The 27,796-nt window shown below is 37.2% G+C and overlaps 3 protein-coding genes across 8 annotated transcripts in view; 1 reads left to right on the top strand and 2 right to left on the bottom strand.

Annotated features, from left to right (window-relative positions):
• LOC101736338 (armadillo repeat-containing protein 5) overlaps window positions 1-9,018 on the top strand; it is a 10,234-nt gene extending 1,216 nt beyond the window's left edge. The window contains exons 3-13 of one of the 2 annotated variants that reach the window (XR_009973692.1): window positions 497-725; window positions 908-1,076; window positions 1,227-1,397; window positions 1,465-1,868; window positions 1,935-2,280; window positions 3,527-3,712; window positions 4,307-4,532; window positions 4,800-4,908; window positions 4,997-5,142; window positions 5,986-6,916; window positions 7,063-9,018. Coding sequence is in view for 1 of the 2 variants with exons in the window: in XM_012695451.4 (XP_012550905.1) it covers window positions 497-725; window positions 908-1,076; window positions 1,227-1,397; window positions 1,465-1,868; window positions 1,935-2,280; window positions 3,527-3,712; window positions 4,307-4,532; window positions 4,800-4,908; window positions 4,997-5,142; window positions 5,986-6,745 (2,746 nt within the window). In the remaining variant the exon portion in view is untranslated. Of the gene's footprint in view, window positions 1-496; window positions 726-907; window positions 1,077-1,226; window positions 1,398-1,464; window positions 1,869-1,934; window positions 2,281-3,526; window positions 3,713-4,306; window positions 4,533-4,799; window positions 4,909-4,996; window positions 5,143-5,985 lie in introns of both variants that reach the window. The other variant, XM_012695451.4, reaches the window with a different exon arrangement.
• Window positions 8,876-27,796, bottom strand: Cyp315a1 (cytochrome P450). Of its 5 annotated transcripts, none has more exons than XM_021351855.2 (8): window positions 27,207-27,424; window positions 26,917-27,106; window positions 25,484-25,887; window positions 25,176-25,382; window positions 24,236-24,372; window positions 23,965-24,156; window positions 9,933-10,148; window positions 8,876-9,287 (listed from the first exon to the last, which is right to left on the bottom strand). In XM_021351855.2, the coding sequence occupies exons 2-8, from the start codon at window positions 27,096-27,098 to the stop codon at window positions 9,165-9,167; spliced, it is 1,461 nt and encodes a 486-aa protein (XP_021207530.1). In that variant the 5' UTR covers window positions 27,099-27,106; window positions 27,207-27,424; the 3' UTR covers window positions 8,876-9,164.
• LOC101736205 (cytochrome c oxidase assembly protein COX18, mitochondrial) lies at window positions 19,741-21,070 on the bottom strand. Its single transcript, XM_004932159.5, has one exon. The coding sequence runs from the start codon at window positions 20,857-20,859 to the stop codon at window positions 19,759-19,761; it is 1,101 nt and encodes a 366-aa protein (XP_004932216.1). The 5' UTR covers window positions 20,860-21,070; the 3' UTR covers window positions 19,741-19,758.

The raw sequence follows: 27,796 nt of genomic DNA, 5'->3' as shown, positions 1-27,796 counted from the left end.
CTTCATTTAATTCAGTTATCGTCTATGAATATTTAGTACAGAATATATTTGAGAGTAGACTATTTTAACCATACCAGAGAATTTCTCTTAAGTACAAATCATCTTCTCGCATTAAAACTTTATAATCTCAAAACTTACTAAATTTACAGGAGAGTATTTTAAAGGTTCAACATGTAATATTTTTAATATTAATCATATTTGCAACATTTATTTTTTATCAGTTAAATTATCTGTCTTGTAAAGTAAGATAAAATTATGTATTAATTTTGTTAGTAGTAGACAAAACATAGGTAAACAAAAAAAAACTAAACTTATGCTCTTTTGACAGTATTTATGAGACAAATACTGGTGATACCAAATGTTTACGCATATTAACTCAATTTTGAATATTTTTGGAAATTGTACACTTTTAATGTGAAAAGGCAAAATAGCAATATGAAATAAAAGCTAAACTCTTCCTTAAGTCATTATTATTATTAAAAACAAATGATTTCAGACATTTGTGGATGGTAACTGATAAGAGAGATGAAATGCTTAGTTTGAATGCTGTGCGCTGTATAGCCATATTATTGACAGTGGAATGTGAATCAGCTGGTATTATCAAATCATCTAGTTCTTCTAAGGAAACAGATGGATTGAGAAAGAGCCAAGAAGAATTAGTGATTGGAATTTTAAAGTGTATTGGCTTTTTCACAACTCATCCTACACTGCAATGTGCAGAACAGGTAAAAAGAAAAAAAATACTACATTCATTATCCAGACATTTGTTGTGTGATCTTTATACAGTGTGCCCCACAAAGGATATTATGTCAAGCTGAATTGTGGTTATAATATCACCATGTAGATCATGTTAAAAAGATTCTGAATTCTTTTCTGTGTGTACTCATGACCTATTTATTACTTACAGATACAAGGGGACGGAAGAGGGTATCAATGCCTTACTGCTTTAACAAACTCATATGAGTCGTTAGCTTTAAAAAGCCTCATAAACTTGTGTTACTTGTCCTCATGCAGGCCTTTACTGGGCACGGCAGGATTAGTAGAATGCCTTGTGGGAATTTTGCAGAAGAGCTCTGGTAAATATAAATTTACAATAACATGGAACTATTCTAACATTCAATTAAATTAAATATCATTTAATTGTTCCGCAAATAACTGTTACTTAATGATTCACTGCTTTTTCCATATTTAATTCATTACATGTACATTTTTCAACCCTATTTTAGATGTGTCACAGTGGCCTAAAGGTGCGTCACGTGCTCTTGCTCATTTAAGTGGAGAGTCAGTGAATAGATCTCGTTTGAGGCGTTGTGGTGGACTTCCACTGCTGTTGACAGCAGCTAGAGTTGATCCCAGTTGCATGCATGCACTGGTCCAATACGTTTTTGATGATATGTGTAAGTGTGAAGTAAATTTTATTTAATCTTTTTAAATTAAGTAATCTCATGAATTATCATTTTCTAGCATTCCAAATATTATTAAATGAAGGCCTTATTAACGTTTTAACTGATGAACTAACTAATTATTTAAGTACAATGAAATATGAACATACTTATGAACAGCACAGTGAAATCTTAAATGAAACAAGTGAAAAAAAAAATCCAAACAAAACTAAAAGAGTTGAAGATACTAGTGCTGAAACGTTCAATTCTACTGAAGGAAAAAGTACCTTATTTGCTCGACGAAAAGCAATACCAGATAAAAGTGAAGATGAATTAAAAGTAGTCATCGAAAGAGATAATATGATAGTAGGATTTGTTGATGCTGTTGAAAGTGATGCTACAGATAGTCAAAGTGAAGATGAATCATCTGCACCACGCCGCAAATGCCTTAAAAGGGCTAAGTCCAGTAGTCCCAAAATAAAAAATGTGAGTATTTGTCAAAAATTTGTTTATGTATTAAAATGCAAAATATGAGGTTTTTTTTTTTTGCAGAAAACTCAATTAATAAGAATGGCAAGTAAAGATTGGTCAGCTGGTGTTTATTGGGAGCCAAAAAGTCCTGAATGGCCATCTATTTCTCAAAACTATAGTTCCCATTCTACAAGAAGTCCAGATCGTTCAGATTATGGTCCACTTTCTCCATATTCAGATGGGAATCAATCTGGATTTAGTCCAGAAAATAAAAGCTATTCTAGTAAGAGGGCTCGATGGGACTGGAGCCCTGAATCTGGAATTAGCACAGGGGAAGGAAGTTCTATGTCACCATCATATTGGACGGATTATCAGTGGAGTCCAAGTAGTGTTGGAAGTCCTGTCTCACCACTCAGTTTGCAAGAAGGTAAGCCAATATTACTGAAAATACTAGGTCGTTATAAAAAAAAGCATTTACTTAACAATCTTGATGTATATACATGAATGGACAAGCTAAAGTCCATCATGTAATATTTAGTTTCATGATGTGAGCAAGGGCATAATACTACTACTGTGATGACCCAAAAGTGGGTCTTAGCCTCCGACAATAAACACCGCCATTTATCGCGGTACTGCGCAACACCTTGCCAGTCCGGCACTTGGAGCTCACGTATATTTTTTTCCACAGCGTCCGATCAGTGGTACTTGGGCCTCTACGGGACGGTGGCCCTCCGATAACCCCCGTTTCACTGCCCGATCATGCTCCATCCGCACTACATGCCCGAGCCATCCGAGCCTCTGCACCTTCAACTCCACCGGAATATTGGCTCACCGAAAAGCCTCTTTACCTCTTTGTTTTCTGGACCCGCCAAGAAACGTCATCTCTCTGAACTGGTCCTAATATATTTCTCAGTACGTTTTGCTAAGTCACGAGAAGTTTCGTCTCTTCTTACTGTGTGAGCGTCCATACTTCGTATCCATACAATAAGATGGGTCTGACTATAGTCTTGTATATCCAAATCTTGGTGCGCCTGCTTAGTAACGTCGAAGAGAGAACCGAATGTAGGGCTACATTGAATCGTAGTCTATTTCGTACACGTATTTAAATCTCGTTTTTCCTGTCATTGGTGTCTGTTACACTGCAGCCAATGTACCGGAATTTGGCCACTCTTTTGTACCTCTTATTTCTTTCCTCGTGTTCAACTAGGTCTTCTCGCTTCCGTCTTATGTTTTTGTATCGACGCATGTGAAGATACTGTATCTTCTCGTGGCTCACACGAAGGCCAATCCCAAACTCTTCTTGTTGGAGGCAGTTGAATGCGTCTATTACGTGACGCTTTCTTTCTCCTAGAACATGGACATCGGCATACCCTATCACCTTATCAAGGACATCCTCCTTCTCCGCACGTCGTATTTTTCAGTGCTGAGGGTCGTGACCTTTACGGAGTACTTTTATTATAGGACTATGTTCCTCCATTCACTCCTGTCCTCCGCACAGTGGATAGCGACTTTGATGCTGGATCCCAAAGTCGTCTTAATCTGATCAACGAAATAATAACATGATAATATAAATAATGTAACGGATTAATTAAATGTTGCACTTTTTCATTAAATTGTACGAAAATAACTTTATTCAGAGAAGTATGTAATGGATATGACTTTTATTTTTACAGACAGTTCGGACTCAGAGGTATCCGGTCGTTATTCGCCGGTCTGCAGTGAACCAGATGGTGAGGCTATCGACTTGGCGACTACACATAACTCGGTGTCAGAACTAAACGCAGCGCAAGTTGCTCAGGACTTAGACGAGCTTATCATGGATGACGACGATAGCGTAGAAGAAGTAGCTGCGAATGAAGGTTGGTACTTCAGATATTAAAATGATACATGTACATATAATGTTGAATATAGTTTTTTTTTTCTTTTATGGTATGAACCGGTTTTTTTACCAATGCATGCAGTCGGTACCTGTAATTGTTTTAGCATTTAGTGTGAGAACAATGTTTAAGTAACCTGTAATATTCTGTGCTGATGTATAACATGTTGGTACCCAATAAATAAAATAAAATAAAAAATAAAAATATTCATTCCCACTGAAATGTCTCTGTTTTAGTGACATAATCGCTCAGTGGAAGTTTTATACATAAAAATCATTTGTAAACAATGGTTTTTTTGTTGTCAACCGAGAATAATAACACCGTATCTTCCCGCGGATGTCGTAAAAGGCAACTAAGAGATTCACTGGAGAATGGGCAACAGCGCTCTCTGAGTATTATGCCGTACTGCGTGGAACACACAACGTAGACTTCAACCTCATTTCTCGAGGTTTTGTCTATGGGCCCCAGTAACCATTTGACACCATGTCTCAAGATTTGAACCCCACATAATCACACCATTCCCTTCACCGATTAGACTACAGACGCTTCTAAATCCATACGCTTATTTGTTTTCAGAAGAGACAAACACAACTTCCTCGCGCATAGCCTGTGTACTAGTCTTATTATTTCGAGTGTCCCATGGAGAGTGCAGTTCAATTGGAACACTGCGAGACGAACCTACTTCTAGTCATACATTAGAACTGGTTACCGGACAGGGTTGCCTTAACGCGTTATTAGATTATGTGGAAAGATGTAAGAGGCCTTTGGGTCGCGCCGCTCGTATTCTAGCTCGAGTGTTGAGGTTGGTGAATTATTATTATAAATAACAGTATTCGAATGTTCTGTATTACTGGTACAATACCAGTATTACTAGAGTCACTACAACCGAATTTGTTTGATAAGCACATAACAGTTATACACTGTCACAAGATGGGTTTCCAGATAAAAAAAATATTAAGCAATTTAAATTAAACAAGATATCTCTGTAAATTTAATAAATTAAGTAATAGATAGAAGATATCGATTTACAATGGTTCAAAATAATTTATAATAATAAAATATTTTACAGCAACGCCCTGTGTTTGAAAAGTATATTAAGGCATAGATTAGCGCTAAGACTGCACAGTATGTCGGTTAGCTCTAAACATCCGTCTGCCAAATGCCAACAATGTAAACAAGTAGGTTATAACATTTATTGTGGATCCAAATTTGAATTTGCATATTTTTAATGTTTGTATTATAATTTCTCTCATATATTTTTTTCAGATTATACGGCTCAGTACTAAATTATTGAAACAGTTAACAATTTTAGCTGAATCAAGTTATGGTATTGGTGAAATCAGTTACCAGCTATTAAAAGGTAGTTGTGCTATGAAACAAACACTGTCTTTGACATTACCGTATATCGTAAGGTGAGTAACGCATTCCATTCTGGACTAAGTATAGATTCATGTGCTAAAAGAATACTTTCTAAACTTTTAAGGGACTGATAGGGAAAATAGGGAAGAAGCACACACGGGTTGGTAACACTGCCAACTTCTGCTATAAAGTAGTCATGCATGCCCGTTTGAATGGTCAAGATAACTAGTAGTACTAAATGGGCGACACGTCCTATGGTCGTTGGCGCCGTTCACGTTGTGGTCGTAATGTCTGGCAAAAGCTTAATTCTACTAGTTTATGTGGTCGTCTGTTGCCGTCTGTCCGTTGAATTTACTTCTTTAACGTTCCCCGTATGAGTCTCTTCAAATATGGTTTGAGACTATTTAAAGCTCATTAATATTATTGTTTGTGTTTGCATGAGAGTACGGCTCTGTCGTTTGCTTTTCAGTGAACTGTATGCCGTGTTTCTAATTCACGAATTCAATTCGTATTGCAAGTTTTGTTTGACGTTGTGACTATACTGAGACCTTAGAACTATATCTCAAGGTGTGTGGCGCATTTACGTTGTAGATGTCTATGGGCTCCAGTAACCACTTAACACCAGGTGGGCTGGGAGCTCATCCACCCACCTATGCAATAAAAAAATAATAACGCCGCGATGTTTATGAGTATCGGTATCTCCTCTAATACTCGAGTGTAAGCACTATCCATCCGAATAAATGTCAAAATTGTCAAAAAGGTGGGCTGTGAGCTCGTCCACACATCTAAGCAATAAAAAAAAACGTTTCGTTTACCTTTATTTAATTACTTTCAATTACGTAGGTCGAAATCAGCTTTCACCATTAACAAAAACTGTACCACTTCATTTTTTGCAGGACTGAAAAACCGCTGAAAAAATATTTCATCGACTGTAGCGCTCTTAATATGCTATTTTCAATAATTTCCGAATCCAAAGAAGACCTACAATCGTGCGTGACAGCATTATCTAAATTAGCCACGAATCTACATATCAAGGACCCTAAAATACTCGAGAACAAATTTAAAGACCAAGTTTGCGTTAGCTACGATCCTATACTCGATAATTTGTCCAATGATGATATAGTAACCTTTGAGTTGGACGATTTGTCGACAGTTCAAGCCAACAAAGTGTTTTTGTGTCAAAACTCAGAAGTGTTCAGTGCCATGCTAATGGGGTGTTTCAGGGAATCGTTTGAAAAATGTGTCAAACTTAAAAACGTAACGAAACCAGCTCTTAAATATCTTTTTACTTTGTTACAATGCGGATTGAATAATCCCAAAAGTGATGTTCAAATTTTTCCTTTGGCAGATGAATTGGCAACAAATTTAGAAGTTTTGTTACTCGCTGACAGATTTTTGTTTGAAAATTTAAAGGTTTCACTGAGCAGTGCTATTCTTCAGTTTCAAATGACTCCAGAAACTGCCGATAAGATTTATGTGTGGTCTCTCAGCGAAGGAATGGGTTTCTTGTGTGTGGAATCTGTTGCTTACATATTAACAGGGAAAATGGACGAAATAGATCGAGCTCGTTCATTTGAAACTATTTTAGGTCTAAAATATAGAGAACAGTGGTTGGAAGACATCAAGTCAATGATTCAAAGGCAGCTACTCAAATGATATTATATTTTCACAATTTTGGTATATGAACAATCTAATAAAAATTGTAGCCATCTAATATTGGCTGGTGTAATGCTATTGTGTAAGTCCGTTTAGCAGCCGCTTCAAAAAAAGTTGCGCTTTCTATTTTGAAGGGTGGGGCAGCCATTATGTGGTCTCATATCCCCAAGGGTAACTATACTGAGACCTTACAACTTATATCTCAAGGTGGGTGGCGCATTTACGTTGTAGATGTCTATGGGCTCCAGTAACCACTTAACAACAGGTGGGCTGTGAGCTCGTCCACCAATCTAAGCAATAAAAAAAATAAAAAAAAGGGAGCGGCGCTACTCACCTTCCTAAAAGTGGGTTCCGGTAACCCATTAGTATCAAACCAAACCCTTAAACCATTTTAAAACCAGGTGGACCTGTCAGCTCGACCACTCATCTAAGTAATAACAAAAAGAAACAAAGATAGAATCATTATACTGTTGAATTAAGAGTTTGCCCTCATGTCTTAAACTAAAGGGCGCCATCTGCGTTATGATGTCAATGGTTTCCGGTAATTCACGTAACACGTTGACCGCGAGTTCATATGTACACCTTAAACAAAAAAATACATAAATAAAAAGAAATGAGTAATCAGGGAAAGGTATAAATATTAAGTTAAACCTTGTATTTGTCTTAAAATATGAGAGAGAGGGGGAGAGAAAAATATAAAAATAACGAGAGATATAAGAGAATCTATGAGATGCTCAGATGCACCTCTTGCAAGGTGATTGTATAAAGACAATGTACCCATAAACACAACCCACTAAGTTTTTCGCCGGATTTCTTATGGGTCGAGATTCCGATTCAGTGAACCACTACACTTACTAGGGCCAGTACTAAGAAATTCTGTCAGGGTAAGCCCGTAAGCTACCATATCAAATTTGTATTGAGTTGGAACGTTTGCCTACGTTTGCCGCTACAGTGCCCCACTGTTCCAACTGCATAAAAAGTTGAGTTAACTTTTACGCTATCGAAAGCGTTAAAAAACTCGCACTAAGCACACAGGTGTGTAGTGTAAACGAAGATACACAACAGTAACTGTGCACCTGATAATTTGAAATTTTTATTTGTCGCTTATATATATTTTCCCATTGTTTTACTTTTCAGCTTGTATGTGCCTTTGCCAATTCTGGTCTATTTTTGGCTTTCTAATAGTAAACTTTTTTTAGCAGCAACAAATCCTCTTAATCCCGCAAATAGTAGATGTATTTTAACCGTTGTTCTTGAAATGTCTGTTGTTCCCGATCATTCACAGCTGCGGTTAATAGAGATGCAGTTAAGTGTTGATTCCGTTTAGAGAAATCGAATAAAATTATCTTTATTTTCCCAGTTTCTTGTTTTCTAGCAAGCGTAGTTTCTAATAGAGCTTTGTACCTTTACAAGAAATGCCGAATGTGCAATTTGACTTTCGTGAACAAATAGTCCTTCGCTGTTCTAGTGTAAATAGCTTATGTTTTGTCATTTTTAGAAAAAAAAGTACGGTAAAAGCAGTACCTAGTTAAAATCTTCTGAATACAGACAATGTTAATATCACAACCTTCGCAAGTGCGACCAAATAGGGTTCATGAAGTTTGAACTAGCAACAATAATTATAAAATTATATTATATTTTTTATAAAAAAACAGTCTACGAAAGTCATTAATTAAGTTGCTGTCGGGTCCACGCGTCTTCTTTCGGGGTCGCGGATCGAGCCCCGGGTATAGGCTCCCTGCCTAACGAGGCAGGGCCCGGCAGAGGTGAGGATAAAATAGGTGTTTCGTCAAAATCAAGGAAATCTTTTTGTTGAACATGTAATAATACTATTTGTGTAAACAATCTAAAAAAACATTTTACGTCATAGTATCGCAACGTTCTTTTTTGTATAAAAACAGCTGTATTTCCAATCTTTTGGACGGCATTGTATATGATTGTATATAGAAAGAAAAAAGTAGTTATTTAAAGGCTTGATTGTGTCACTCAAACCCAGTACTTATCTCGACCTTTTGTCTGTGTATATCTGTCACGCTATTTTATTATGTTAGGGTTTTTGTATGTATATTGTAATATGCCTGTGATTTATACTGCCATTAAGATTAGTGTTAGTAAATAAAACAAATATAATAATAATTATTATTAATACAAAATATTTATTTATTTGCTAAACCTTTAAATTTGAAAGTTGCCTGATAACAATTTCACTAAATGTCGGTCCATAAAATAAAATAAAATAATACAATTAGAAATAAATTTATGTCGTATTCAAATCCAATGAATTATTCATTATATAAATTTAATTTCAACATTAAATATTATCCTAGCATGTCCAAATTTATTAAAATTATTAGATTCATTATTTCTAATCAAATAGATAAAATAGGTGAAAATATGACACCCTTTACGCACTAATATATTACTTAGAAATTGAACGCGGTAGTATTAAAACTTTGATGTCTTTGTTCGGCACTAACACCTGTGAAGTTACAGCATCCACATCAGAATTGTTCATAGATTTCAGGTCAAAATTTTTCACAATCTGCAAAAATTTAAAGTTTTTTATAAAGGAATAACTTTTATCTAAAAAAATCATACAATTTCAATTATTGTAAATCCCACAACCGACGTCCTGAAACGCATCTACAATATTACGTACCTATTCATTAAGTAGTAGGTACGAGCGATTATTACTGAATTTTTTTTTTTTTTTATTGCTTAGGTGGGTGGACGAGCTCACAGCCCACCTGGTGTTAAGTGGTTACTGGAGCCCATAGACATCCACAACGTAAATAGCCACCCACCTTGAGATACAAGTTCTAAGGTCTCAAGTATAGTTACGACGGCTGCCCCACCCTTCAAACCGAAACACATTACTGCTTCACGGCAGAAATAGGCGGGGTGGTGGTACCCACCCGCGCGGACTCACAAGAGGTCCTACCACCAGTAATTACGCAAATTATAATTTTGCGGGTTTCATTTTTATTACACGATGTTATTCCTTCACCGTGGAAGTCAATCGTGAACATTTGTTGAGTACGTATTTCATTAGAAAAATTGGTACCCGCCTGCGGGATTGGAACACCGGTGCATCGCTTCAACACGAATGCACCGGACGTCTTATCCGTTAGGCCACGTTGACTACAAATGATTGAATATTTCAAGAAGTTAAATATTTTATTGTTACCTGACTGATTAATTCTGTCATTTGTAGCATAGCCATCTTTTTACCGATACATGATCTGGCGCCGAAGGCAAATGGCAGTGTGGCAGATGGTACATGATTTACTAAATCCTTCTTTCGTTGATCGTTCCTGTCCCATCGATAAGGCAAAAATTGGTCTGCTTTGCTAAAATTTTGTTCGTCTCGACCCGATGTATAGATTGAAGCTATTACTGGAGTCTGGAAATGTACTAACAAATTATTTACATTTTATTAGCGAGCACGTCGGACATCCTATACACGTCTTATTATATCAGAAAAACTCAAACTTTTTTTCAAAATAAAATAAAAGAACCATTCTCCGGTGGACGGAATTGTGAACCTGCCGAATGGTCGACATTGTCGAATTCAACTTACACACGTTACGTTAAGAGACTTAGATCGAATGTAGAGTGGTAGCGGAATTAATTAATAATGTTCTAAAAAAGAAAACCAAAACATGCTACCCATAGGACAAACGAGCTCACAATCCACAGTTAAGCCGTTAGTGGAGTACACTACAGTAGGTAACAAAAAATTTGTGCCGCATGGACGAATGCTTCGCGACGAAAATATAGCATAATGGTGATACCCACAGACACAGCCCACTGAGTTTCTCGCTGGACCTTCTCAGTGGATGGTAGATGCCGCGAAGCACTGCTCTTGCTAGGGTTCAGATTTGAACCTCGTGAACTCACCTACTAGTTGAGGCTACGCTGAAATAGTCTCATATGACCATCAGCTTGGGTAGAAAAAAAAAGGGGGATATACGTGCGGGCTTACAACATGTCACATCCAGTACTCAAGTTAATGATTAAGTTAGGTAAGAAAAATTTAGTAAGAACGGGTGATGAGAAAGTAGTATCTCACTGCTCTTTAGTTGTTAGGGTTCCTTCAGAGGCGCTCGGGCATCTGTTAGCAAATCCTTCCCCGCCTGGCTGAGCCTTTACTCGCCCATCTGTCCTGGTAAAACTGCATAGGCCTAAGGGCCACCAGTAATGATTCAATCATAAAAAAAGTAGTATCTGTAGCTAGAGGATGTTACGGTCTTATATTTCACATATTTTCCAACTAACTGTTGCCAGTTGTCCAGTGACTTAAGGGAATGAAAAAAATTACCAAATACGGCTGCGAGTGAAAAACTCGTTATTGCTGCCACCTATCGAATAATACTGACATACATTTTTTCATCAAAAAATTTCAACACTGGTACACCAAATCCCTAGCGTCAACTTGTAATTATGTATCTTATCCTTAATACTTAGTGCTGGGCAAACAACGGCCCTACGCTTGAACCCTTGGAAAATGCATAACCATTGATTCTTGTTCTTACTATGCTATCGTACACACAAACTACCTATTTGTATTTATAGTTTCCACCTTCATGCAGAATTGGCAGGTTCAGCGGGTTGCATCGTCAGCCAAATTTTTTTTTGGTATGTGCTCGCCAATTCCGACTTTCCTGAGAGCCCAAACGACTGACTTTACTGACTTCTATAAAGCCTTGGCTTCGTCTGTATTAGTTTCACTTCGAGAGTCATTTCTTTGTGCAATCCTGGGAAATTACATCATTCCATGGTGTAGACGCGAGATAAGCAAACTATGAAAATATTTAAAATTTGGTCGTTGCAAGTGAAGGACACAGACTGCGGGAAGAAACGATAAGAAGCGGCAGTTCTGCGTTAAAGGAAGGATGCACAATACCTTTATGTAGTCCTTGCTGCAGACTCGTACCACTTCGCGATGAGAAACACCAACGATTTCACTTATTTACGTATTTAACATAACAAAGACACGAAGCGCGCGCGCGGTTGTTCAGCCATATTTTTTCGTCTCGATGTCACCACACGATCTCGCTCGCACGCGTCCGTAGGTAAAGTGCCGGAGAGGGATGGGACAGGATTTGCAAAACCAAATTAAAATGTTGCTATTTTTCGAAACCTAAAACTAACTAAGTTTTAAACCAGCGCAACCATTCCCCCGGGCTTGAAGGGACGCCTTCAAAGTATTATCTAACTAAAACGTGTATTATCTAACTAAAACTAAAAAGTGTATTATCTAACAAACGAATAACAATAAATTCAAATAAGTACGCTACGTTTATCTACTATTACGCTATGTTCCTACAAGAATTAAGAATTTATACTATATCTATATACAACTAACCTAAATAATATGAAAATCTAAATGAGCTACTGGTTGGGTAGTGGGCAGAGTCGCACCACGGGACGCAAATACGATCCGATCGCTGTCTTAACCCGTGCAATGCGTGTAACTCCCGTAGAGTCCGGAAACACTTCTTCCACGACACCCAAAGGCCAGTGTAGAGGAGGCGAATTATCGTTAATCAGAATCACCACCGAGCCGACGACGACTGGATCGACCGGCGTGTTCCATTTGCGGCGTGATTGCAACGTATGAAGGTATTCCCGTCTCCAGCGCTTCCAAAACGATTGAACTAATTTGTCTAGCAAATCGTGTCTAGCAAGAGTAGTTAAATTTTCATCGATTTCTTCCGCAGGCAAGCATTTCAAAGGCGTGAGATTCAAAAAATGCGCAGGAGTTAAGGCAAGCGGTTCTGAAGGATCACTAGAGAGTGTTCTACATAAAGGTCGTGTATTCATTACCGATTCGATCTGAGTGAGAACAGTACATAGCTCTTCAAATGAAAGAATTGTATCACCTATAACGCGATATAGATGAGACTTTAAGCTTTTGATATTAGCCTCCCAATTCCCGCCAAAATGGCTAGCTGTCGGTACATTTAGGGACCAATCAATGCGATTTTCAGCCAAGACGTTACCAAACTCTGTATTATGATACTTTGAACTAAGAAATTCATGAAGTTCTGAAAGCTTGCGTTTAGCACCTATATAATTCGTCCCATTGTCCGAATAAATTCTACCCACCGGGCCTCGTCTAGGATAGGAACCGCTTGAAGGCTCCCATGAAACTAGCTGTGCTTAAATCACCAGCCAGTTCTATATGTACTGCGCGCGTAGTCATGCAAACAAACAAACACACGTAAGCTTTGGTAGAACGAATACCTCGCCCACGTGTTATGGTAACCTTGAAAGGGCCAGCATAATCTGTACCCGTGTGAATGAAGGGTTTAGCGGATTGAACGACACGACAAGAACGATGATCCGCCATTTCAGGGAATGTTGGCTTAGGACGAAGTCGAAAGCAAGGCATGCATTTGTGTATCCTATTCCTAATTAAATTACGAGCAGAAAGTATCCAATACTTCTGACGTAAGAGCGCCATCAGCAGGTCAGGACCGGCGTGACAATTTAATTTATGATGATATTCGACAAGTAAATTCAAGATCGGATCTTTTCTCGGAAGCAAAACGGGATATTTCTCGTCGTAGCTCAAGTCAGAGTTTCTTAAACGTCCCCCTACTCTAATTACTCCATCTTTAAAAAATGGTTTTAAGTGTCGAAATGCAGGGCTACAAACTTGACCTTCCTTGAGCTTCGCGATCTCAGCGCGAAAATAAAACCGTTGAAGTTCACGAAGAATTAATAACTCAGCGAACTCATAATCCGATGCTGACATGCGATATCTGTGAGGTAACAATTTTACAAATCGACAAACGAAAACTACACTGCGCAATAGTTTAGACCAAGATGAGATACGATCTCCTAGTGATAATATAGGAGATTTTTCATTTAAAGTAGCGGCGAGAAAAGTCTGTTTCTTTTCTTCCGGCGCCTCAGGCTCTACGGAAGCCGGCTCGAAGCCTTACGTAGAATAGCACCACTCCCGCCTCTTCCTGGGATATCGTAAAAGGCGATAGATAGGAAACGCCAGGCGACGGGTAGTAGCGTATTCCTGTGTGCTAATAACACCCGCCGCTTCGAATATGATCTTTAGTTTTTTACTATAAAATATTTATTAACATTTGTACTATTCGCATAAATTTGTACTCGTAGGTAGGTGTTTACCTTTCCCGCCGCTTCGAATATCGTTAGTTTGTTAATTTGAAATATTTATTTTACGTTTATCTTAAAATGGCACCTTCAGATACTAATTTATTTTATTTTTAATATTTTTTTATTTTTTTATTTATACCCGTCGCCTGGCGTTTCCTATCTATCGCCTTTTACGATATCCCAGGAAGAGGCGGGAGTGGTGCTATTCTACGTAAGGACAAATCGACAAACGAAAACTACACTGCGCAATAGTTTAGACCAAGATGAGATACGATCTCCTAGTGATAATATAGGAGATTTTTCATTTAAAGTAGCGGCGAGAAAAGTCTGTTTCTTTTCTTCCGGCGCCTCAGGCTCTACGGAAGGATGAAAAGGAACAGCAGGCCACTGCGCGACATCCAAATGTGCCCAAGGGGGGCCACTATAAACTTGTAATGGTTGTTGAGGAGAAAAACGATATAGAATGCGTTGAAAACGCCTGTCAGATTCTCTGACTCCAATACTCAGAAACATCTGACGAATGTCAGCGGAAAGAGCAACCGGAAACAAACGAAAATTAATAATAATATTAAATAAATTTCCTTGGAAATTTTGTTCACGATATAACAGATCATTGAGCGGAACATTAGTAGTAGTCTTACAACTACCATCGAGTACGACTCTTAATTTGGTTGTGACCTTATCTTGTTTGATTACACCATGATGCGGAATAAAATAAGAAATATCTGAACTGTCACAATCTACAGCTGAGAGATAGTTCTTCTCTAAATATTCGAGAATGATGTTGTCGTACGCTAATTTTAGCTGCGGAGAAGCTTGCATCTTTCTTTCTAAGCAGTAAAATCCACTTTCACTTGCTTGACGCGAATTACCGAGAGTGTTAACATCACCTTTAAAGGGCAAAGCCACCACGTATCGTCCGTCACTATCTCGTGTGGTAGTACGGGTATAAAACTCCTCAGACATTTTGTCCTCGGGGCTGATTACAGACGGCACGTCTACCTCCTCTAATTCCCAAAACTTCCGAATTGTGGAGTCTAACGGGTCTCCGGTACAGCAATATGAAAGGCTCTCGTTGCTAGCTACACGAACGGGAGCGTCACCAACAATAACATAACCGAGGATAGTCTCTAACGCGATCGGCGAGGCATGCGAAGGCCGTCCTTGAACCTTGTTCGATAAGAGCAGATGCGGGAAAATCGAAGCTCCAATCAACAGTTGGATCGGGCCTGGGTTAAAGTAAGTATCGTCTGCCAATGCTATGTCTTCGAAATTCGATAAAAGAGAGGCATCAACTGTGGTAGTCGGTAAACGTTCAGTAATTTTATCTACTACTAACGACTCCATAGTAAAATTTACGTTACGATCGAAACGAGAATAAAATTTTATTTCTACAGAACCTTGAATTGTTTTGCTAGAACCTCCTATTCCCTTTACTACGGAACAAGCAGGTCTATTATTTATGTTCAAACCCAATCGTCGACAACAATCACGAGTGACAAAATTGCTTTGAGACGCGCCATCCAACAACGCGCGTACACAATGCTCCCTACCACGTGAATCAATAATAACTACACGTGCGGTCGCAATTAGTACCGTAGTAGGACTGCGTAAGATGCGGTTATAACCTTTTGATAAAGTGCACAACGTTACGTCATCCGTGCTGACGCGAGCTGGAGCAATGCCCATATCATTTAAGCCTACCGAAGAAGGCATGGAGGGCCGTGCGACAGCCGATGCTCGTGTACCTGGTGACTGCGTGCGTCTAGCATTCGAATGCGCTTTACTCGCGACGGGTTCATTTCCGAAACATAATAAAGTGTGATGCTTAGAATTACATTTTTTACATAAAGAGGCCGACCTACACGCGGAAACACGATGACCGCTACTTAAACAATTTATACATAAATTGTTCGATTTGACGAATTGAAACCGCTCGTTCGGTTTATAACTATTAAAAACCCTACATTTATAAATGTGATCATGTTTGTCACGACACATACTACATACCGTTGACTCAGAACTAGATGTATAAGCCTGTGTAGATGACAACTTAGAGTCAAACTGCCTTTTGTTGGCAGCCTTGGGAACCGATGACGTGCGTTCTAATACTTTTATGTGATCACGAACAAAAGACACTAGATCTACAAACAATGGTATTTCGCATCCCTTATTATTTAAGCGCTGATAGGATTCAAACGCACGGGCAGTGTCTGTGTCTAATTTTTTAAGCGCAACATGCAAAAATGTAAAATCCGATAGGTCATTGACCTTCAAGTTTTTTAAAGCGGCTACCGACGATGCGAACTTGTCCAAAAATAATTCTAAATTACTAGGCTTTGCAGAAGAGATAGGTTTAAATTCAAATAATTGATCTAAATACGCAGTAGCAGATAGACGTTTATCTTCGTATTTGCTATTTAATAAATCAAAAATTAACGAATAGTTTTCGGCGCTTGGAGTAATTCCCGCGCATATGGAACGAGCCCTGCCGGTTAATTTGCCTATCAAATAATAAAGTTTCTCAGAGTCCGTTAACGATGTATTATTATGTACGACATTTCGAAAGCTAGAGATAAACAAAGGCCAGTTTTTTATATCGCCATTGAATTCGGGAATTTCTATTGGGGGTAGTTTCGGAATCCTATGTTGACCAGCCAGCGTAACGTGATCCCCCGTTTGCGATTGCGATTGTAACCTTTTGGCAGCTCGTTTCACGCAGCCTAAGAGATCTTCAAACGCCGTAAGAGGTTGATAATTAACTAAATAATCGGGATTAGCCTTTAACTCCAACAAGATTATTTTATCGAGCACACCTTCAAAATCTTCACGCAATGAATCTACTGTTTCAAAGTCGCACAAAAAAGCGTCAGCGTTGAATGACTTTGAATCCATATCTCTAACTTGGCTAGAAATGCTTTGCATGCGGGAGAATATCCTATCTCTTTTGGCATATAACATCTTTAAATTAGTATCTGAAGGTGCCATTTTAAGATAAACGTAAAATAAATATTTCAAATTAACAAACTAACGATATTCGAAGCGGCGGGAAAGGTAAACACCTACCTACGAGTACAAATTTATGCGAATAGTACAAATGTTAATAAATATTTTATAGTAAAAAACTAAAGATCATATTCGAAGCGGCGGGTGTTATTAGCACACAGGAATACGCTACTACCCGTCGCCTGGCGTTTCCTATCTATCGCCTTTTACGATATCCCAGGAAGAGGCGGGAGTGGTGCTATTCTACGTAATGGTAGCCATACACGTAACGATATACTTGTGCAAGCTTAGACTTGCACAAGTATATGGTCACTCCTGAGTGACCACAGACGGCTCAAGTATGATTGAACGATATCATTTTTATGAAAGTGAGCAAAGCATCCGGGTGTGTCGATGGACGAAACTTAGGCAATAGTTGGTTTAATATTTCCTAGCAAAAAACTGAAAAGACTTAAAAGAAACCGAAATATATGGTGTAAAGACTGGTTAAAACAAAGAGAGCATTATTCGCACATCAATTTATTAAATGAATTAAAATTTGCAAAATCAGACTTCATTTCTGTAAATATTAATAAATTCCTCCAAATTGTCTCGAACTCCATGTCTCTCACTTGTCATTTTAGCGCGTTTAAACATTGGTTTAAACCGACCGCAGGACGTGCGAACCATCAGGCGGTTACCATACTACTGTGACTTCGAACGCCGGCATGCCACACACGTTCAAGTAAACTTGCGCAAACGGAAATTTGCACAAGTTCGAAATCGAAAATTGAAACTTTTTTAAACTTGTACAAGTCTAGAAATTTGCGCAATATTTTTCCAACACACGTTACTGCATACTTGTACAAGTGTAAACTTGCACAAGTATATCGTTACGTGTATGGCTACCATAAGGTACCCGACACCACACGGGGAACCTACACTGAATACCTAAACTAATGTATGCGGCCGGCTCGAGGCGTACGCTCGACCGGTGATCTAAACAAAGAAACTATTGTTTGCAATAATCGATATAATATAAGAAACCAGAACGCGGGTTTTCTATCTACCTAATTTGATATAGTAAATAAGTGAATTGTAAGAAATAATGTGAACGAAAACGATATTAAAGACGAAATCAGGAAAAGCGATATTTTTTCGAAGTACCTACTTGGTACGCGGTTCTAATTATATTAGGTAAATTAGGTAAACCTAGGCAATGGTTGGCGCTGATTCAATACGAATCCGGCTCGTTTGGACCAAAAAATGTAGACGCGAGATAAGCAAACTATGAAAATATTTAAAATTTGGTCGTTGCAAGTGAAGGACACAGACTGCGGGAAGAAACGATAAGAAGCGGCAGTTCTGCGTTAAAGGAAGGATGCACAATACCTTTATGTAGTCCTTGCTGCAGACTCGTACCACTTCGCGATGAGAAACACCAACGATTTCACTTATTTACGTATTTAACATAACAAAGACACGAAGCGCGCGCGCGGTTGTTCAGCCATATTTTTTCGTCTCGATGTCACCACACGATCTCGCTCGCACGCGTCCGTAGGTAAAGTGCCGGAGAGGGATGGGACAGGATTTGCAAAACCAAATTAAAATGTTGCTATTTTTCGAAACCTAAAACTAACTAAGTTTTAAACCAGCGCAACCACATGGTGAATTTGATTTTGTAATAGTCCCTCTATAATAGTCAATGTAATATATACTATCTTCATTAGAATTGTTAGTTGAAATTCTATTGTCTTATTCTAATCTATCTTCGCGGACTTATCAGCGTTCTAGTTTCGGTTAATATCAGATTGTCCAACCATCCAGACTAGATACACTGTTATGCCAACCCATTTCATTAAGGGTCCATAAGCAGTTCTGCTTCAATGTGGAAGTTCTTGCAGGTTATCAGGTGCTTGCGGATAGACTTGCTATAGGCCGAAAACGTAGATTGATTTTAAATTTCCTTACTAACTCAACTGTGTAAGCATTAATAGGTTACTTGGAAAAGCTATCGGTATGCTTTTGGGAGATTCATAATATCAGTTTTATTTTATTGCATAGAAATAAGAACGAGCGCACGGCGTACCCGGTTTTAAATGGTTACCAGAGCCTACAGATATCACTTAAGGAATATCATCACCCACCTTAAAATATATTGTTGTATAGTACAAGGTTTGTCATATCTCTCAAACTGGAATGCATTGCAACTTAATGGTAACAATAAGCAAAGTACATACTCATATGGACTCACAAAATACTTGTAGAACAATAAGTATGCTATATAATTTTTTTGTAGGGTAGGTACTATTTTAATTGTAGAAGTTTCCAATATATAAGTATGCCAGTTCTCCTTCTTGGAATGGTTTTAAAATCATCAAATTAAACTATTTCCTGATGATGTCAGAAGTTCCTATGAGATAGGCTGGATTTCCCACTTCGATAAAGCGGCACGACATGAGAACCCTCATCGTGGCCGCCGATAACTACATTCCCGATCCTGCGGAACCCGTCGCTTGCGACGAAGGGCTCGACGAGTAAATTAACTCTCAGACACAGCCCACTGAGTTTCTCGCCGGATCTTCTCAGTGGGTCGCGATTCCGATCCAGTGGTAGATTCTGCGAAGCACGACTTGCTAGGGTTCGTGTTAGCATCGTCGTCAGGTTTGAGTCCCATGAGCTCACCTACTGGTTACGGTTACCCTGGAATAGCCGCTTCAGGCTTCACTGACCATTTATAATATTCTGTCAAGATTTTTATTATTGGATTGTGTGAAAGTATGTATCCAATCCATATTAATGGAAAATATTTTATGGTGTGAGAAATATTTTATTTATATTATAAAAAGAATAAAATCAAAATACATAAGTATATACTACATAATAATTTATTTGAAACTTGTCGGCAAGATTTTTTTTATTGTTTGTTGAAGTTCTTCTTTTATATGTTGATAAGGTCTGTCTATTTCACTTGGTGCTTCTGGTATTTTTAACTTTCTCCTCAGTGTTGGTGAAAGAAGGATTAAATTATGCATCAATCCTATACTACTTGATGTAGTCCAATATAAACACATACAAGATGGAACACTGGCTGCTACAGGTATCATTATTATAGAAAACACTCGGAAAACATTTGTGAATACATTGTGCATTTTAGAAGGTTGCCTAAGCTTAGATAACCTTTGTATTTCAATTATAGTTAAGTTAATAAAACCAAAAGCTACTGGTAATATTAAAGAATGATCTGGTTCTGTTAAGTTTGGTATCCAACCAAGTCCACCAGCTGACAACTCCATAAATGTGATCAACAGAGATGGATCTCCACTTTGCAGGTACACCAAGTTTCTCAATGCAAAAGACATGCAGACCCATATAGGGATTTGGATCAATATTACTAAGCTTGCTTTGAAGGGATGACAATTATCCCTTTCTATTAAATTCACCCATTGTTTCTTCAAAGATCTTTTGTACAAAATTGCACATTGTTTGTCAGTTAAATTCAAAGATTTTTTAGCTATTGCAGTTTCTTTTTTTAAATCGTTTACCAAATCTTTTAATTCTAAGCTGATGTTCTCTACTTTAGCTAAAATGTAATTCTGATAAATACTGAATGGAAATGTCATCAGAGTACGCACTAAAATAGTTGATGTAACAATAGCCGCCCACCAAGGAAGACCTGTTACTTCATGATAATATAATAATGCATCTTGAATTGACGAAACTGGGTAGCTATTTGATATACTGCTGTATATTTGCTCTTGCCATTTCACGATTGCAGCAATTGATAGATTTCTCTGTTGCCGAACAGAGGATACAACCTCGTATTTTATTCTTGATTTATTTATTTGTACACTTTTTTTTAAACCTATATCACAAATAACACTAAAATTTCTTCTACATAAATATGCAGATGAATGTACAATAAATAATCTTTTAAATATCGTATTAGTAATTATATTTGACTGCCTTAGCGTACATAAATTTAACATTTTAATTTATTTTACAAGGTATGTATGTACATAACTTTATTAATTCTGTTCCAGTTCGACTGAAGCAGGAAATTCTGTTCACAATTCTGTTTGACATATTAATCTGACATATTATGCCAAAAATAGGTTATTTTTTTTAAAGTTCTAGGGTGAAAGTAAATCGGAACATATTATTATGAAGTTCTTTATGAGTACAATGTATTATCGATTACGCGTGATCACGGCGTTTGCAACAGGGCCGAAATATCGAGCAAAATCGTGGTAAAAACCAATTACAATATATAGAACCACGAAAGCTTAAGACAATACGCAAGTGAAAAAAGGTAGTGACGATTGATTAAATAATTTACATTTGAGGAGAACTACTTACTACAATCGTCCATATATTTCATACCTATTCTTGTAGTAAAAGAAATCTGATTGGAAGAAAAAAGAGAGTACCTAGACCTACATAAATTATTATTTTATCGGTTAATATGCCGAAAAAATTATGAAATATATTAGTTTGCGTCCATATGTCCATTTAGTGTTTATCAAATCAAATAAAAAAAAATTATTCAACATAAATGAAAGTACATACTTATTGAACGTCAAAAGAACTACCGCCAATAATTTATATTTCAACCACCACCTTTTATTATTATAACCACATTTTATTACTGGTGGTAGGACCTCTTGTGAGTCCGCACCAATGAAGTAGGAAACCTATGGAAATGAAACGTCAACCAAAATTTCGTGCCACTGTGACGTCATCTGGCCACAAAACATGGCGGCTTTAGTGCTGTACAAAAGATTTCAATGTTATCAGGTTTTATCGATAAACGTTCTTGGCTCATTTTATTTTAAATATTGTTGAGTATTATTGATTTGTAGAATTTATACTTTAATGGGAAGTAAGTAGGTATATTGTTATGTGCAAATATGATATGATTTAGATGGGTGAAATCTAAGACAAGTTCGTCCTTCGAATTTGCCAAGTAAACGATATGATGATTTTTAAAAGTTGCTACACTGATTTTATAAAGTTGTCGTTTGTCGCAAAACATAAAGATATGGCGTAGTTCAAAGCCATCAGCCCATTTCTAGTATGCTAAATGTTATCGTATTTTGAGTACGTGTTTTTCTTAGACTATAACAATCTATTTTAATTGTTTTGCTGACTCTAAAGTCCGTAACATACTACCGCAGCGCACCCCAAAGAAGGTGCGCCGCACCATTTGAATCACTTTCGCTTGAGAGTGATTCAAATTTTAAACTTATCAAGGGACCGCGTGAAAAAAAAAACACCTACAGAACATTTATTCATTAATTACAAACGTCATTCCTTGTGACTTCCGCTCTAAAATCACTTAATTATTAAATATTTAACAAATTTACAATAGTGTTTTACTCACTGCGGAATAAAACTATTTTATTTAAATAGTTCCGAAGAGATTTTGTCGGTAGCCTTTTTCCCGAAATATCTAAACAGAATGTCTAAATATGTTTTGATGACATATTTTAAAGTGGTATTTATGATTAGTGTCATGATCAATAGATTCCGACCGAAAAATGGATTTTTCGGATGAGGGCTCCATAATGAATTTAAATACATATAGATAATAGTTTTAGGGCATCGACTTTCTTGAGATCCTATAAAATACGTTTTAATTATTATTTTTGTATGTTTTAAGCATGATAAATTATGAAATTTTATATAATCAATCATATTAAATCGATATCAAAGTCAATAAATAATGTACAACCCAAAACAGACGGCCGAACTGACGTGACAATGACATTTGGCGCGCTAAACATGGCGGATTTTCGGCCTCATTAGACGGAGACGGAGATATTTACGTATATTCATGTTTCATTTTATGTACGCACTGAAATACTGTTATATTGTTTTCCTGCGAGTTAAAGTGCTGAGTAAGAACGAGATAGATATATGTTTATGTATGTGCCTTCAAAATGGGTGCTATTTATATAAGCAATTGTACGTATAGAACAATATGTCGTGTCCCTCCTATATAGGTCTATGGTCCGCACGGGTAGGTACCACTATAATGCCTATTTCTGTCGTGAAGCAGTGATGCGTTTCGGTTTGAAGGGTGGGGCAGCCGTTATAACTATACTGAGACCTTAGATTTAGAACTTATATTTCAAGGTGGGTGGCGCATTTACGTTGTAGATGTCCATGGGCTCCAGTAACCATTTAACACCAGGTGGGGTGTGAGCTCGTCCACCCATCTAAGCAATAAAAAAAATCTATTGCCCATAAAATTTTCGCAATACCTTAATGTCGGTTTGAGGACAGGCGAATAGGCCTATAAAAAATCGATGTTGTCATTACAAAAAACTACAAACTAGTAATGTGGTAACGTGGTTCACGACCCACACTGATTACCTATGAATTAGCGGGCTTTCGTGTGGCACCGCCCAGACAAGGGCGGATCCAGCTTTAGTGCCAGGAGGGGGTCACATAGTCATGGTCAAGTCAAGTACTTATAATTTAATTTTGATAACAATAGATACAAGTAAAAAGTAGGTATTTTATTAATGTACGTAAGTACTGTACTTAAAAATATTTATTCTTTATTGTACACTTGAAAAACTTAACACATAATAACTTGTACATATACACGTACATATTGTCATCTTCTCTTGAAGACATCCAGAGAAGCACTATCACGCCCGGAATGAGGCAGCTTCTTTATATTCCATAACCGTGGTCCTAAAATCATTATGTTCAATATGTGGTCTACCTAGGTCCTGGAACCAGCTCAGGGGGGGGGGGGGGGTCATGACCCCCATGACCCCCCCCCCTGGATCCGCCCTTGCGCCCAGACCACCTCAGGGCCGCCCGTCAGTCAAAAAGGCCAAGGTGTGGCAATAAAGAAAACGAGTGGGGTGTCGTATCATAAGTGGCGAGATGTAGTTAATTTGCACGATTCGCGTTGCATATGTTGAAGCCTTTTACTCGTGCTGCTTTCGTGAATCTACAATCGGATTGGAACCGAGACCGAAAAGACCTGGCGCGATGGTAATCCGATTACCATTCCGCGTACAGGTTCGTATTTGTTTTCAGCAAATATCACAACAAATAGTTAACCAAAAACTTACCCCTTCCTCGAGCAAATAAGGTCCCAAAACACATTGTTTGGGTAAAATTCTTGTAAGAAATGGTGCTACAGGATATAATCTCATTGCCTCTTTAACAACATTTTTCACGTATTGGTCGTTGTCGTTCATTTCAGTTAAGATTTCAGTATTATTTGAAAGTAAAAATAATATCCAAAGTGATGTATAAGCTGTCTGCAATTAAAAAGCTATGTGTGCATAAAAAAATATAATCAACACCATCATAGTTAACTAAAAAATATGTTTAACATACCGTATCTCCAGCGGCGATGACAAAGTCAGCAACAATTCTTGTTATTAATTCATCAGACATATTTTCATCCTTTAGTCTTTTTACCAAACCGTCACCAGCGTCTTTTGTGTGCAACATTTCGTATACAATTTTCTGAGCTATTAGAACATAAGATGATGAAAATGTATCGTTTAAATACAATAGCGGAACGTAATATGCCGATTTATTAATGACAGACACGACAACGATACATAATAAATTATCATAATTTCACATAGGGGCACAGCGTCTGTATTCCCTACGTATTTCGAATCGTCCCGATAAAATCTAAGATAAATTTCAGTGTAATAAATTATACGGGGACCCAAATACCTTTTTAATGTATGGAAGGCACCGCAGAAGGTGGATTCTTTCTACAGTGTCCGTAAAATCAAGTTACCTGCTTAAAAGTTGGGAGTAATTGTTGCAAAATAACTGTATTCGAAAGATAGCGAGCAGCAAAAATGTGTGCGTTACTTTTTATTATTAAATACAGTCTTCTGAGCATCGTCTTCTTTTTAACTTTTTGTGTGCGGTTCTACTCGCATTATATTTTTTACTAAATTATAGTATTAGATGACATAATAAATCGGAATTGGCCATAATATAAAAACGGTAGTTTTATTGTTATACCTAACTCCAGGTCATCATTGCGACATAAAATGTACGTCACCTTATTATAGGTTTAAAATTCAAAATCTCCAATATTGCGTAGGACGAACAAAAAATATTCGTAGTGTAAGATCTATAGTAAAAAAAATGCGTGATCTTGGCTCACGTATGCACAAACTATTGCAATAGTATTGGTATGCTCCGAGACAGTTTGTTATTCTATCTAAGCCTTATATGTCAATAATGATGTCGTCTTTCGCTATTGTGTCCTTCAGTGAAAAACATTCAACATAAACAATAATTGAGTTACCGATAGAGATGGAATCATCAACGGATTGTTTGAAATTTCTCCACACTTTTAAATTCCATCGTTGGCAGAATTCTACGGGTAAAGCATATAATTTTGTAGTTGTTGAGAATATTTTCTTGACAGCCTCAGAAAACAGTAACAATAACATCTCGTATTCTGGCGTGGGCTTTAATAGTGCACTATTCCCCTGAAGAACTGCTAAAATAACTGAAATAACAATCGTAGACTCAATTTTTAAGCAAAACATATTTAAAATTTAAACGACCGTAGATTATTTACAGGCGGATAGTTAAATTAAAATTAAATACCGTCAGTGGAAAATCTATAAAACTCAGATTCCAAGTTAGGAGAGAAGTTGCCACTTTGAGCTCTAAGTTTCCAGTTACATATAAAGTGAAACACAGCTGTTCTTATAGGAGCTCGTAACCATACATCTGAATCTTCTCTGAGTAGATGTTTGTTCATAATTCGTCGATTAATCAACCAATCCTCTCCGTCCATAAAGAAAAGTCCTCTTTTTGATCCGTATAATTTTTCATATAGTACCCACGGTTCTGGTAAAATATGTGCCGGATATTTTCCTTCTAAATTTAAGAATAAACTTTTCATGTGAGTTGGGTCGCTGATAAAGACAAGTTTTGTCTTTCCTGTTAATCTCTCGTAGAATATAGGTCCTAATTGCTTGTGACGCATGTCGATATATTTGTGTAAGCTAAAAATTTGGGGTTTTTTAGTATGCAACAGGGATGGATTTACGCCTAGGCGTATTTAGTTAGTAAGTAAGTTATTTTAAATTATAAATAAATATATTTGATTCAAATTAATAAAATTTATTAACATTAAGGGCGGTGCGATAAACATGGCATAGGGCGGAATCAAGTCTAAGTCCGTCACTGATATTCGACAAAAACTTAGTAAAAAGCTTTTGGGTAAAGATAAAAACAATTCAATATCAAAATTTTGTCAAAAGAAAGCTGAGGTTGTGATCGATACTAGGTTTTTTTATTACCTTTGTAGGCAGATGAGCATACGGCCCACCTGATGGTAAGTGGTTACCGTCGCTCATGGACGTCAGCAATGCCGAGAGCAGAGCCAAGCTGCTGCTTACCATTTAATATTCTCCACAAGCCTCGTGGTAGATGAATAGAAGCCGAAACAGTTGCTAAGCTAACCATAAATTATGAATATTTAAAAATCATGATTTCCCATTAGGATTTCCGCATTTTGTGAACCATCAACTATTAAAAAAATTAAGTGGTCGGCGTACAAAGCGTTAACTAGATTAGGTTTCGATTTTGTGTTATGGTAAGTACTGATTTACTGGTGGTTGGTCATCATGTAACCCCGTACGCGTAGGTACTACCACTCTCCCTATTTCCGTCCAGAAGCCATGCTTTCCGATGCAAAGTATGGAACAGACATACAGTAGAGATTTAGACCTCATATCTGAAGGTCAGTGGCGACATTCACACAGTAATGACTATGGGCGCCGGTAACCACTTAACACTAGGTGGACAGTGAGCTCATTCACTCACCTTTGGCAATAAAAAAAACAGAAACACATACGAAAAAAGAACTAGTACAAATGCGAATACGAAATATCTTCAACAAAGAAACTGATACCGGCCTAGAATCGAACCAGTACCCAAGTATTAGATTAACGAGGCTCTTAATGGTCCATTGTTACGGTTAGGTACGTCGATCCGAAAAAGAAAAAAAAAAACAATATTAAAAAACTCACTTTTTTCCTCCACCTGCAGAAAATAAGTCAAATTTTGTTCCTATGATTGGTAATGATTTCTTATGTGGCATCTCATCTATGGTACGTAGAGATTTATGAGGCTTAGTTGACATTGAACATCGATTACTGTTACGACTCCTAACAGCGGATCTAATGGAAGACATCGACGGGAAACGATGCATTTTTAAATCTGAAAGAAAAAAATTATTGGAACTCATATTAATGAGCAAATCCTGTAGCTTTGTGAGCTTTAAAAATAAAATGATTTTTTTTATTTTACAACACCATACCTGTATATTATTACTCCTATGCCATCGAGATACATACATTATACATTTTATAAATTTAACATGAAAACATATTAATTTTAAACCAATCTCATGCAAAACAAAGGAGATTATTTTCAAATACAAATTTCATTAAGCTCTTAGTAAATGTCGCTAAAGTGAAATCAAGTGACGAACTAGTGGTGTGTTTTAATGTGTAAATTTATAATATGTCAAAATACCCTACAAGTTAAAATTTACAAATTCACTATAGGCTACTTATCATTTTAAAGGATTATTCTGGTTAAAGCTTTTATTTGGTAGATAAGAATTTTATGTACTAAGTTTAGATTCAATGATATAATAAGCAATACGCCACTTTCATTATTTGACGATAATGTTGCCGCGAAGTATAGAGCTATTTAAGTTTAATGATTCCTTCTCCTTTCTTTACAGGCTGCGAACCCATTATAAATCACCAGATGGTGCAATTTACCAACGCCAAAATGCAATATGATTCTATGAAACATACTATAACTTACTAAAGAGGATCCTGATATAAGTAACCACTTTAATAAACCGAGAACACAATGCGGCAACGGTTCCTGGAAAAC

Source organism: Bombyx mori, chromosome 8 (assembly GCF_030269925.1).
Source record: "Bombyx mori chromosome 8, ASM3026992v2".
In the NCBI taxonomy this organism is placed as follows: Eukaryota; Metazoa; Arthropoda; class Insecta; order Lepidoptera; family Bombycidae; genus Bombyx; species Bombyx mori.
This window is presented reverse-complemented; position numbering and strand designations above follow the sequence as displayed.